The 14,031-nt window shown below is 38.2% G+C and overlaps 1 protein-coding gene across 6 annotated transcripts in view; it reads right to left on the reverse strand.

Moving 5' to 3' along the window:
* Positions 1-14,031, reverse strand: part of VPS54 (VPS54 subunit of GARP complex) — a 112,487-nt gene that overhangs the window by 54,841 nt on the left and 43,615 nt on the right. For 5 of the 6 annotated variants that reach the window (XR_008558451.1, XM_054727858.1, XM_054727860.1 and 2 more), the window contains exons 6-7: positions 13,325-13,456; positions 8,078-8,463 (exon numbers count right to left, since the gene is read on the reverse strand). Coding sequence is in view for 5 of the 6 variants with exons in the window: in XM_054727858.1 (XP_054583833.1) it covers positions 8,078-8,463; positions 13,325-13,456 (518 nt within the window). In the remaining variant the exon portion in view is untranslated. The remainder of the gene's footprint in view (positions 1-8,077; positions 8,464-13,324; positions 13,457-14,031) is intronic. The other variant, XM_054727859.1, reaches the window with a different exon arrangement.

Raw genomic sequence — 14,031 nt, forward strand, 5'->3', positions numbered from 1 at the left:
ATCTTGAGATGGAGCATGTTCACCATAAGCTTCCCAAAGTATTCAGCAGCACTTTTCTTCAAAATAAAGTAAAGAATTAAAACTTCCAGCAAATGCTCTTTTTTTGGCTTGAAATTTGACATTTTTAAGCATAAAAATACCTATGATGTTAACACCTTCAGCAAATTTAACATGAAGTTTTGAAGCCTGAAGCCTGCTGTCAATACAACAAAAGATCATACAAATCAAATCAAATATATATCTACATATGTGTAAGTCCATCTATTGAAAAAAATCCACATTATTAACTGGTACACCTAGTAAATCTTTACATAAGAGAGCAAATAACAACACAGCATCCTCAAATTTCAAAGTAATTGAAATTTTTCTATATCAAAACCTACAAGATATGAAGGTTCAAATATATTCTTAGGCCTATAATGGTATTTCTGTATTACATCTGCTTAACGAGCATCTGAATGTCATTAACTACAGCAACACTTTTAGAAAAATTACTAAAGATCACAAATGAAAATAAAAAAAAAGAAAACAAAAAACAAACAAAAAAAAAACAAAGATCACAAATGATATATTTTGTAACACTGATTATTATACAGTTAAAGTGATATTACCACTTTAACTCCAAATACTGCTAATAGCAGAATTTCATTCCGTGAGTAATGGTTAAAAATATTTATGTCCTGCCCTGGCCGGTGATTCCCAGTGGTTAGAGTGCCAGCCCAGGCATCAAAGGGTCATGGGTTCAATTCCTGGTTAAGGGCATGTACTTGAGTGCAGGGTCACCCCTGCCCCAGTAGGGGCACCTGCTGGAATCGATGTGTCTCTCTCACATTGATGTCTCTTTTTCTCCCTCCTCGTCCCTCCCACTCTTCCATTCTCTAACGTATCCTTGGGTGAGAATTATATATATATACACACACACACACACACACACACACACACACACACAAATAACTGAAATTGCCCAATTTTGCAACAATTTAGCCATTAAAATAATTTACATTTTTTAATTACAAAAATCAACAAATGTACAAAAGATCCAGTTTATTTATTTATTTTTTTGTTAATCCTCACTTAAGGACATAATTTCCATTTTTAGAGAGAGTGGAAGGAAGAAACACATCAATTGATAATCTCTTGCATGTGCCCCATACAGGCTGGGGATCAAACCTGCAACCCAAGTACGTGGTCTTGACTGGGAATTAAATCCGAGAATGTTCAGTTCCAGGGTGTATTCTCAACCACTGAGCAACACTGGCATGGACCAAAAGATCCATTTAGTAATTATGAATTATTCAATGAGCCAAAATTTCCCACTGTATAAATTACTGTCCACATTTAGAAGAGGGAGTCAAACTGGATTTCTATACTGATAACAGATACATTAGTAGTGCCCTCTTTGAATACAGACAGAAGGATGTTTTAGTTGGAAATTTTATTTTAAAAAGAATAAAATTATGTAAGAAGATATTACCACTTTAATGCCAAATCCTGTAAAAGCAGAGGACCCAATGGTAATTTAAAACCAAGCTTCTCAGTTCTAGTGCATTTTAGAGACTCCTAGAAAGCTTTGTTCATGGCTATATTTCCAGTATTCTGTCTTGTGTCTGGCATGTAATAGGTAATGAAAAACCATTTCTTTAACCTTTTGCACTCGGATGTCGAGTGTGACTCGACATGGTTAGCATTAGAATAAAGGAATCGAGAAAAAAGCAAGCGAGTGCAAAGGGTTAATGAATAAATCAATCATTACATAATCCAGTATGTGCCAAATTTTTAAAAATGCTTCCTAAATAAATGTTCTAATTACATATCTTTAGTCAATAAGAATTTAAAATGGTGGCTGAATAGGCAGACATGTTCCGAGCCTTATCCTGGAGCAGATAGAAGGAGCAACTAAATCGAATACCATCGACCCGGAATTGGCAAAGTGAGCACAGCTGGTGAGACAATTTGCAGCCGGGAAGGGCAGAGGATGCCTGGAGAACGGTAAAATCGGAGATCTGGGCTGGAGAGAGTTGTGTGACCTCCGAGCCCAGAGGGTCAGAAGGAAGCTGCATGGCTGCCACATCCTTTGGGAACAGTCGTAACATCTGACTGTGGAAATGTAGTCCACAGGCTGCTGGCAGCAGGGGATTCTAGACCTAAGCCCACAGCCACTAGAGGCTGAGCCTGGAGGGGGCAGCCTAAACAACTGCCCACGCCTCACAGTGCTGTGGGGAGAGAAACTCGCAGTGGCACAGCTCTTTCCCCTCTTTTTGGTCTTATTTGCTAAACCCAGTTCATAGGACCTTTCAAATACAAACACTCACCTGTGGCTGAGGTACAGGTGGAGGTGCCGACTTGTGGTGTCTGGGGAGAAGAGCAGGTCACGGAGAGGTGGCCGAGAGTCTGGCATTGGGACATACCGAATACTCCGGACCTAAGCAGCCATTTTCTCCTGAAGAGATAGCCCCTCCCTGCAGTCTCCAAGACAACCAATACAGCCATACCCAGACTACACCCTGAGTGGTACAAAGGATACCAAAAAAAATCTGAATAGTCCCTGAGAGCCCTCAGGGACTGGGCTGAGGAGAGGCCTTTCAGTCCCAGAAAGCAATATGGCAACCTCCCTAACTATAGCCCTGTCAGAAACAGCTGCTTGAGAGATTAAGACTGACAGCAGGCAGACAGGCTAAGTGGGCAGATTGGTCCCACCTGCTGGCAGTTAAGGTGGTGGAGATAGACACAAACAGAGGAGTGGTGGTCCACTTGGAACTTCAACACGGTGCTGACTACCTAATAGAAAACTGAGAAGTGGCAGACAGTACAGAAGAGTGGGATCTTAAACCAGCCCCCATGGGGCATTAAAACTAGGCCGAAAAGAACAACACTTCACTTTTTTTATTTTATTATTATTTTATCTCTTTTTTACTTTTTTCTTTATTTTGTTTTCATTTGTTTCTTTTTGCATTATTTTTTCATCATTCTATTTTTACTTTTTATTATTTTACCCTACTTTTTAAATTTTTTATTATTTTTTTCTTTCTCTTTCTTTTTATTCTTATCCACTCATCCTCTTTCTATCTCCTCTATCCTGAACTGAGGTCCTCTCCATATTCATCCAATTCCTTAACCTTACTTTCTGTATATAAGCTCAGCTTCTACAGATTCTGCCCCTACTCTCTTTTCTGGATGTTTGTTGTTTGCATTTATTGGTTTATCTGTTTATTCTGTGGTGTTTTCTCCCCATATATATATATATTTTTTTTTTTCCTTTTTCTTCTTTTTCTTTTCTCTCTTACCATTTTTCCTCTCCTCAATATCATTTGTGCTCTCTTTTCTCTCCCCTAATTATCTTTTCTCTGGTGGTCACTTATATTGGGGTTATCGGTGTCGTGAGTACATTTGTGTTTTGTTCACTTTGTGTCAGGTCTTATTGAGTTGCATTTTGTCCTGTTTGGTCAATGTAATAGAGCAAGCCACATAACCAGACACCCGGAAAGGAGACGCCATCCACGAACGGGTCAATAACACTCCAGACCCAACTACAGAGGCAGGAAGATGGCAGCCAGGAGGACGGCAGTAAGGGACAGAGTGTGAGTGAGGGAGCTAAAGGGGACTGTGTGGACGTGTGGTGTGTGCCTGTGTACGTGAACGAGGGACAGTTAGATCCCACAGGACCTTCAGGAGCTGGCAGACTGGGCTTGCCTAGCCAGGCAACCTCTGCTACCATTGCAAACAGTCCCGGGCAGCTGGATCTACCACAGACGCCATGCCATCTTGAAGGGGAGAGCTGCTGTGACTGGGAGCCCAGTCTCACCTCCCCTGAGAGAGCTCTCAGACACCACCCAGGACTCTTAGAGCCACCCCTGCCAGGAACCTGGTGCTTTGGCTGCGGTCCCACAGACACCAAGACTCCAGCTATCCCAACCACAGGCTCCTGTGACTTTCGAAGTGCCCTCCCCTCCGGCCAGCCCGATGCTTTAGCCCAGGGGACCGTGACCGCGCAAGTAACAGCCGCACAAGCAGCCTGCCCCCGACTGAGGAGCAGCAGCTGCGGCAAGCAGCCTGCCCCTGTCCAAGGAGCAGCAGCCCCGAGAGCAGCCCGACCCCATCCAAGGAGCAGCAGCCCCGAGAGCAGCCCGACCCCATCCAAGGAGCAGCAGCCTTGCAGGGGCAGCAGCCCCATGAGCAGCCCACCCCCTTCCAAGGAGCAGCAGCTGTGTGAGCAGCTTGCAGCCGCCCGCCCAAGGAGCAGCAGCCGTGCAAGTAGCCCCCACCAGCTGGAGGAGCCAACACTGCTGCGAGCAGCCGTATGAGCAGTGCCCATCCGAGGAGCCACCGCCAACTGAGGAGCAGCTGCTGCCACAACCGCCTGAGGAGCAGCCATTGCCTGAGTAGCCACTGCTGCTGAAGGAGCAGCCCCTGCACAACTCGACACCTAGATCCTTCAGTGAGAGCAAAAATGGGGAGACAAAAAACAAAACAAAAAGAAAAGGAAGGATCACCAGAAAAGCTAAGTGAAACAAAGGCATGCAATGTGTCAGAAAAAGATTTCGGAATAAGGGTCATACAGTTCATAAACCAGGATGGATGAAAAAAATCAACAACTTGAAAAGATTCAAGCAGAAATAAAGAGTAATATAGCTACAATAAAAAACACTACGGAAAGTTTCAACAGTCGACTAGAAGAAGCGGAGGATCGAATTAGCAAATTAGAAGACAGGGCAGCAAAAGACACCCAAATTTGAACTGCAATTGGAGAAAAATAATTGAAAGACAGGAGGAGAGCCTAAGGGAGCTTTGGGACAACATGAAACAAAGCAACATATGAATAATAGAGGTGCCAGAACGACAAGAAGAGGAACAAGGGTTAGAAAACCAATTTGAAGAAATAATGTCAGAAAACTTCCCTGATCTGGGGAAGAAAAAAGTCACACAAGCACAGAGAGTCCCAAACAATATGAACCCGAAAAGACCCAAACCAAGACATGTCGTAATTATGATGGCAAACATTCAGGACAAAGAGAATCTTAAAGGCTACAAGGGAGAGACAGAAAATTACGTACAAGGGATCTCCCATTAGATTATCAAATGATTTCTCAACAGAAACACATCAGGCCAGAAAGGAATGAAAAGAAATTTAAAAAGTGATGCAAAGCAAGGGACTGAATCCAAGAATACTCTATCCAGCAAGGCTATCATTCAAAATTGAAGGGGAAATAAGGAGCTTCACAGACAAAAAAGGCAGCAATGCAAAAAATGCTAAAGGGACTGCTGTAAAAAGAAGAAATAAAAAGGGAAGAAGGAACACAGGCACAAAAAATAAAAATGGCTACAAACAAGTACCTATCAATAACTTTAAACGTAAATGGACTAAATGCTCCAATCAAAAGACATCGAGTGGCTGAATGGATAAAAAAAAAACATGACCCATATATATGCTGTCTACAAGAGACCCACCTCAGAGCAAGGGACTCACACAGACTGAAAGTGAAGGGATGGAAAAAATATCTTTTAGGCAAATAGAAATGAAAAAAAAGCTGGTATAGCAATACTTATATTTGACAAAATAGACCTCAAAGTGAAGGCCATAACAAGAGATAAGGAAGGCCACTTCATAATACTAAAGGGATCAATACAACAAGAGGATATAATCCTGGTAAACATATATGCACCCAATGCAGGAGCACCCAAATACATAAAAAAAGTCCTGGAAGATATCAAGGGAAAGATCGACAACAATACAATTATAGTAGGGGACTTTAAAATCCCACTGACAGCACTGGATAAATCCTCTAGACAAAACGTCAGCAAAGAAATAGCAATCCTAAATGATACACTAGATCAGATGGACTTAGAACATTTAGAACATTTTTAGAACATTTAGAACATTTCACCCCAAAGCCACGGAATGTATGTTTTTCTCAAGTGCACATGGGACATTTTCAAAGACAGACCACATATTGGGTCACAGGCATATTGGGTCACTATCCAAATTCAAGAAGATTGAAATCATCTCAAGCATCTTCTCAGACCACAATGGCATAATATTAGAAATAAACTACAATAAAAACAATCCAAAAAAATCAAACACTTGGAAGCTGAATAGCATGCTATTAAACAATGATTGGGTTACCAGAGAGATCAAAGAAGAAATAAAAAACATCAATGGAAACAAATGACAATGAAAACACAACAATCCAAAATCTATGGGACACAGTGAAAGCAGTCCTGAGAGGGAAGTTTATAGCTCTACAGGCCTACCTCAAAAAAACAAGAAAAAATGGTAATAAATTATCTAACTCTACAACTTAAAGAATTAGAAAGAGAGCAACAAGAAAAACATGGAGTGAACAGAAGGAAGAAGATAATAAAGATAAGAGCACAAATAATAAATGACATAGAGACCCCCAAAAAAATACAAAAGGTCAATGAAACAAAGAGCTGGTTCTTTGAAAGGATAAACAAGATTGATGAGCCTCTAGCCAGGCTCACCAAGAAGCAAAGAGACAGGACCCAAATAAATAAAATCAGAAATGAAAGAGGCGAAATAACAACAGACCCCATAGAAATACAAAAAATTATTTAAAAAATACTATGAACAACTCTATTCTAACAAACTAGACAACCTAAAGGAAATGGATATATTCCTAGAAAAATACAAGCTTCCAAACTCAATCAGGAAGAATAAAAAAAAACATACCTGAATAGGCCAATAGCTACCAATGAAATTGAAGCAGTAATCAAAAATTTTCCAGCAAACAAAAGCCCGGGGCACGACGGCTTCACAGGGGAGTTTTACCAAACATTCAAAGAAGAACTAAAACCTATCCTCTTCAGACTCTTCCAGAAAATTCAAGAGGAAGGAACACTTCCAAGCTCCTTCTATGAAGCTAGCATTACCCTAATCCCAAAACCAGATAAAAACAATACAAAAAAAGAGGATTACAGGCCAATATCCCTCATGAACATAGATGCCAAAATCCTCAACAAAATTCTAGCAAATTGGATCCAGCATTACATCAGCTCCCCAGCTCCCCAGGGCTGGCCCAAGGCGCAGGCAAGCCTCAGATGGCAGCTGCCCAGCTGCCAAGGGCCGGCCCGAGGCTCAGGCAAGCCTCGGATGACAGCTGCCCAGCCTCCCAGGGCTGGCCTGAGGCACAGGCAAGCCTCGGATAGCAGCTGCCCAGCCGCCCAGGGCCGCCTGAGGCTCAGGTAACTAGGGCTAGCCGAGGCTTGCGCTGCCAGAAGTGGCAACAGAAGAGATGTGATGAGGCGTCACCTTCTCCTGATTGCCGGGTCACCTCCCACCCGTGAGGGCTCCTGGACTGTGAGAGGGGGCAGAACGGGCTGAGGGACCCCCACTCCAGTGCATGAATTTTCATGCACCGGGCCTCTAGTATCTTCCATAAAACTTCTTTGTAGTTACACAGAAGTGTAAGGTTTGGATGGGTTTCCCAGTAAATAGAAACTTCCATAAGGACACTGCAAGCCTGCTTAACTGAATTAAAAATTTTGTGGCTTGCAATGGGTCTATCTATAAATTAAACATTTTGCCATGTTCTCACGTAAAATAACTAAAACCCTAAACTTAAAGGTAGTTTCAAAATAAAAACAGAAAAAACTGGGTCTTTTCCAACACCATGTGGAATTTTTTGTAATGTGATAAACAATGAAAATCAGAAATAAAATTTAATTATTAAATTAAAAATCTAGTCAAAAGCTTTAAAAAGGAACTTAATTTTAGATATATTGGTATTTCTTCTGCTACCTTGATACTATTGACAAAAAATTATTTCAATATTTCCAAAACGTTATTTTCAAAGTTGTAATTGGCCTTTCATTTATTTCATCTACTAGAAAACGTAATTTCGCTTCTTCATCCAAATGTCCCTATAAATATTGATCCTTATGAGTTTTGTTTGTTTAAGCTAAGAATAAAATATCAGAATGATAACATTACTAAACAGATCTGGAAGAAAAAATAACCATGTAACTTTAAACATACATTTCTTCAGCTAACCTTACACACTAAAATTTATACTTTAAAATTTTCTAACATTATTTCTAATGGTTTACTTAATTGACATACCGGAAGCTGTGAATGCCCTGAAGTTCCTGCTGTAGAACCTCTTGCGTTGTTGATATTAAGTCCAATGCTCCAACAAATTCAGAAGCGGATAACAACACCTGTACTGTAGGTTGAGTCTGGTGTACAGTGGCCATTAACTTCAGTTTATTGTACACTTTAACACAATTATTTCTGCTAAGAGCCAGTCTTAAAATGTGTAGTGATCCTTCACACATTACTTTATCAATCTGTGCAATTTTATCTCGAAGCATTTTTACAGCCTGGGAAGTTTTCTTGAGGTAGTCCTGCAATTCGTGTTGAGAGGTCATTGCATGAAAAAATGCTTCCGAACGTAGAGAGATCTGGTGAGCAATGTTTACTTCCACAATATCCAGGTAATGGCTCAGCTTGAGAGGGAAGGAGAAAAAAATCATGGAGTATTATAAGTATACCTTCCTTGACTATCCAAATACTTCCTGAAAATGATACAAGATTTCTACATGTATTTTAATCCCCTTGGGTGAACTGTTTGCTTATGGGATCCTTGGTATTAGACATAACAAAATGGAAGAGAGGTAAAGATATAGCCCAAAGATTAATAAAATGTAAGACAACAGAGTAGAAGAAGGTGATTTACTGCCCTTGAAACACTAACCTCTTTCTAAAAAGTAAAAGTACATCACAGTCATCTCAAATTATAATCTAGTTTCACAAGTTCTAATATCTGAGAGAGAATGAGCTCCTTAAACCCCAGACATCATTTTCATCACTAACATACAAATCACTTACCTGACTAAAAGATGATTATAGTTAATACTTATTGACCTCCTCCTTCTATGTACCAGGCACTGATATATTATATACATAATTTTCTAATTTTAACAGTCTTGTAATAAAGGTATTATTATTCTCATTTTACAGATGAGGAAACTGAGGCTCAGAGGCATTACAGTGCTTGAATAGTCATGTGGTTACTAAGTGGCAAAACTAAAATTTGAACCCAGGTCTGTCTGACTCAAAAGCTAAAGTTGTTTATACTATATACCATGCTGCCTTGAAATGCTAAAGAACTCATAAAAGACTGATTGGTGGTCCAGTCACAAATTATAAAAAGTACTAAAATTATTTGGATTTTTTTTCAAGGCTGCTTATTTCACATCTCAAAAATTATTAGCAATTTGTAATTCTCAGTTTATTTCCAATGTCTTTTCTTCTTAAAAGGTTAACAAATACCTTAAATAATTCATATATATTTTTATAATACTACCAAGATGAATTCCTAGATTAATATAGAAATTAATGTTACTCTAAAAAAATTAGAAAAATTAAAAATGTTTTCTAATTTCAAATATGGACTCCTAAAACTTGAGTTGTCTTTTCTTCCTTTCTAACTGCATATGCCTTTCCATTTCTCTCCCACTTTCTTACTTGTAGGTTCTTCAACCTATAGCAAAAATTTAAGCATTATTTCTGATCATCTCAGGAGAATTCATAAAGGGTTAATGAACTTTCAACACTTAGGACTCTTAGATTGGAGGAGATATTTGGTCACCTAGCCTGTATCTTTAATATCATGCAGGATCACAGTATCTTCAGTAAGGCTCCTTCAGTAATTTATTATAATACTGGAGGCCCGATGCACAAAATTCATGCAAGAGTAGGCCTTCCTTCCCCCGGCTGCTGGCACCAGCTTCCCTCTGGCACCCAGGACCGGGCTTCCCTTGCAGCCCTGGCTTCGTCTGGAAGGGCATCTGGAAGGATGTCCGGTCTAATTAGCATATTACGATTTTATTACTAGGTGTACCAGTTAATAATTCGGATTTTGTAATCAAAGAAAACACGATAATTTCAAGAGAAACATCCTAAGTGCTTTATTCAAAGTAATGTTACCCAATCTTTCAGGTAATTTGTGGATACTGTCCAATAGAACTTTTCTTGCTTTGAGGCAGACAATTCAGAGACCCAGTTTTCCACTTCTTCATACGTTTTGAAGTGCCGCTCAGAAAGTGTTTGTGCCATCGATAGGAACAACTGGTAATCTGAAGGAGCAAGGTCTGGTGAATACGGCAGGTGGGTTAATACTTCCCAGGCAAGATCTTTTAACATGTCTTTAACTGGTTTTGAAGTGTGTGATGGTGCATTATCATGAAGCAAAATTACTTTGCCATGTCTTCTGGCCCATTCTGGTCATTTCACGATCAAAGTGTGGTTCAAATTGATTATTAGTTGTCAGTAGCGATCAGTAATAACAGTTTCACCTGGTTTTAGAAGCTCATAATACCACACCTTCCTGATCCCACCAAAGGCAGAGCATTGTCTTCTTTCCGAAGCAATTAGGCCTTGCAGTCAATGTTGATGATTGACCTGGATCAACCCATTATTTTGTGCATTTGGGATTCTCAAAATAAATCCACTTTTCATCACCAGTCACAATTCGATGCAAAAAGGCTCTCTTTCATGCCGCTGAAGCAACATTTTACTGATGACTTTTCGGCTTTCCATTTTCCTTCCTTTAAAATCTTTCCCATTGCTTGTAAATGATCGGAAATTGTTTGCTGAGCAACGTTTAATCTTTCTGCAAGTTGTTTTTGAGTCTGACATGCATCTTCATCCAATAATGCTTGTAATTGTTGGTCTTCAAACTTTTTTGGTTGACCTGGACATTCTTTGCCTTTCACATTGAAATCATCACTTTTAAAGCATTTAAACCAGCATTCACAAGTATCTTGAGATGGAGCATGTTCACCATAAGCTTCCCAAAGTATTCAGCAGCACTTTTCTTCAAAATAATGAATTATAACTTCCCACAAATGTCTTTTTTGGCACGAAATTTGACATTTTTAAGTGTAAAAATATCTATGATGTTAACACCTACAGCAAATTTGACATATGAAGTTTTGAAGCCTGCTGTCAATACAACAAAATAGCATACATATCAAATCGCATATATATATATCAACATATGTGTAACTCCATTTATTGAAAAAATCCACATTATTAACCAGTACACCTGGTATAGATAAAATAGGTTACAAACAAGAAATTATCCCACAGTTGAAGTTTCTTGCATTTATACCCTTCAGTTATTATTCTTTTCATCTTCAATACAGCTGGTTCACTTATTTACCTAAAAACCAATATTGGAGACAAAGGTACATTGCAAGCTAAAATGGACTCAATTTTCAGAACAGTAAATGAAGCATGGGCAACTCCTTTAGGACAGTGTTATGCAAAAGGCAGTTTGTATGCTGCTGCCAGTCTGTGAACTGTTTAGCAAGTCTGTGACAAAACAATGAACTTCACTAGAAAGTAAATCAACTATATCACTAAGCCCATTGCACTATTTAAAAAAAAAAAAAAAGCTTGATTAATGAAGGAAGCAGTGCAATAATTTACATTCTACTGCAAACGCCTTATCTCATTGCAAGCCAGCAAACTTCTCTGACCCTGGTTGTAGCATACCCTCTCTTTAAAGCAAGCAAGATAAAACAGCTGATGTCAATCATAAAGTGAGTTTGAAACTGCTCTCTTAGAATTCTGTCTTCCATTAATTTTCTAAGAACAGAGCAGAATAAAAAGGAGTCAGAATATAAATGTAACAAACCTGATTTTGCAACTTAGCAAAAAAAAAAAAAAAATTCCATTACTTTAGTCACTTTAAGCATTTAGTATGAATTTAGCATGAGAAAATTGTTTCATTTGAATTTCAAAGATTTCAACAACTTATCAATATTCCATTGACCTACTCTTTTCAAAAGGCATATTTTCATAATTAATTTCTTATTAAAATTCTTTAAAGAAAACAATTTTTAAAGTATTCCTAAAAAATATTTATATAATCAATGAGGTTTTTATTAGCTTTTGTTGTTTTTTTCTTTTAAGGTTTTATTTTATCAGGATACATACTTGGAATGTAAAAAAGTGGTCTGGAGTGAGCCTATGCCCATAAACCCATCAGATTTATGAATCTGTTCTTATTCAAGGAAAATCTTTGTAAGTGAAAGGAAAATCTTTGTAAGTGCAAATACTGCCAAAGCAAAAAGTTAAATATTTTTTCATTTTTAAATCATTTTTATTTTTCAATTACAGTTGGCATACATTTTATTAGTTGCAGGTGTATACCCCAGTGATTAGTCATTATGTAATTTACTAAGTGATCATCCCAATAAAACTGTAAGAAAAGGAATAGTCATGATTCTTTTCCTACATTTCTTCTCTTATCCTCCCCAAGTTAGACCTTTCTTCAGTTACTGAGGACTGAACCTAATTTATTAAAACATCTTCCTGGAGAAGCTTTCATACTGCCAAGAGATGTCACTAGACTATAAGAAAATGCTTTCTTTTCAGTTTAAGAACCACAGTCAGTTTTAGGAAAGCTCTAAACTGAGTGCAAAGACAAACAAACAAACAACACAGATATCAAAGGTCTTTACATTTTTGATATGTGAGTTAAGATATTTTTTAAGTTCTACATTTAAAATGATGTTCAAGATGTTGGCTTCTAAAATATAGAACACTGTAAAAAAATTAAAAACTGCTGAGTAATAATATGCAAAAGACTAGGCTTTGTAAAGCTAAAAACATTTATGAATATTGATATGATGGTTTTGCTTTAAAATAATAATCCTTACTCCCCAGCAGGGTGGCTCAGCGGATGAGTGCAGAACATGAACCAAGAGGTCACGAGTTTGATTTCTGGTCTGGGCACATGCCTGGGTTTCGGGCTCCATCCCCAGTAGGGGGTGTAAAGTTGGCAACCGATTGATATTTCTCTCTCATCGATGTTTCTATCTCTCTATGTCTCCCTTCCCCTCTCTCGAAAATCAATAAAAACATATTTAAAATAATAATAATAACCCTTACTGTGTAAATGAGGACAAATAGTACCTCAGGAAAAGCTTATTTTTTGTGTTTTAAATCATACAGAATATAAAAATTGGCAATATACTGCTTGGGATAAGTGTAAAGCAATTATAATTACGCATGTTATCTATATACCCTTTTGACTGAAATTCTATCAACTGCTGTTTCAAATAATAAGCACTCAAACAATAAGCTTTTTTTTTTCACCAGCACAACATATATTCAATTGAATCAAAATACTATTACTTTTTCAGTAAATATTCGAAGGCTTATAATTATCAATAACAACAAAATGAAATTAAAAGAAATAATGCTTATTAAGTAACTAAATCTGAACCCATGCCAAGTAGCACCACTTAACTAGAATAAAATTTTCTACGTGGAAAAAGTAAAAAAGAAAAATACCTTTTCTTGTAGCAACTTTGAGGAAGCTGCATCACGATTTCCTTTTCCACCAGCAGTATTAAAATGAGACCATGGTAAAACTGAATTAAAAGTTAAAGAATCGTCCAAGGCAAAATCTGGTTTCATAAAAATCTATCAAAAAAATTCATTTCTCTCGATTAGAAAAACATTTTCTTTACATTCGTTATCTCTTCTAAAATCATAGAGCATTAAACAATAATTAATTTGGATCTTAAGCATAAACAGCAAAAGCAAGTGATAACATGTTATTTACATAAAATCTATAGAAAAATGTATAAGTAAAATCTCATCTAGGTAAACATTCTCATGAAAGATAGAAAAATGTTTTTTTGCCTTAACCAATGGATGTGTATTAGGCCGCCTGCCCTGTTTATCGGAATTCGACTTAGGGGAGACTTAGGGGAGTGTCGAAGATGGCGCCCCTAATTATTCCTTGACCTTTCCAAGCAAGTCTGTGCATATGCAGACCCCCGGGGTGTTTACTGGAATCCTTATGCTTAATCCCTGGATGCCCTTGCCTAGAGTACAATGTAAACATGTGTCCTCACAAGATTATTCATCCTACTGATTGCATCTAAAGATAAAAATTCCAATAAAGGCCTAACGAGGCAGGCAATAGAGGCTGCCCTGGCCACTAAAGCCAGGGGCCCCTTAGCCCTCTCTTTCACTGTCAAACTGTGTCTGAG

This window comes from Eptesicus fuscus, chromosome 16 (assembly GCF_027574615.1).
Source record: "Eptesicus fuscus isolate TK198812 chromosome 16, DD_ASM_mEF_20220401, whole genome shotgun sequence".
Classification (NCBI taxonomy): domain Eukaryota; kingdom Metazoa; phylum Chordata; class Mammalia; order Chiroptera; family Vespertilionidae; genus Eptesicus; species Eptesicus fuscus.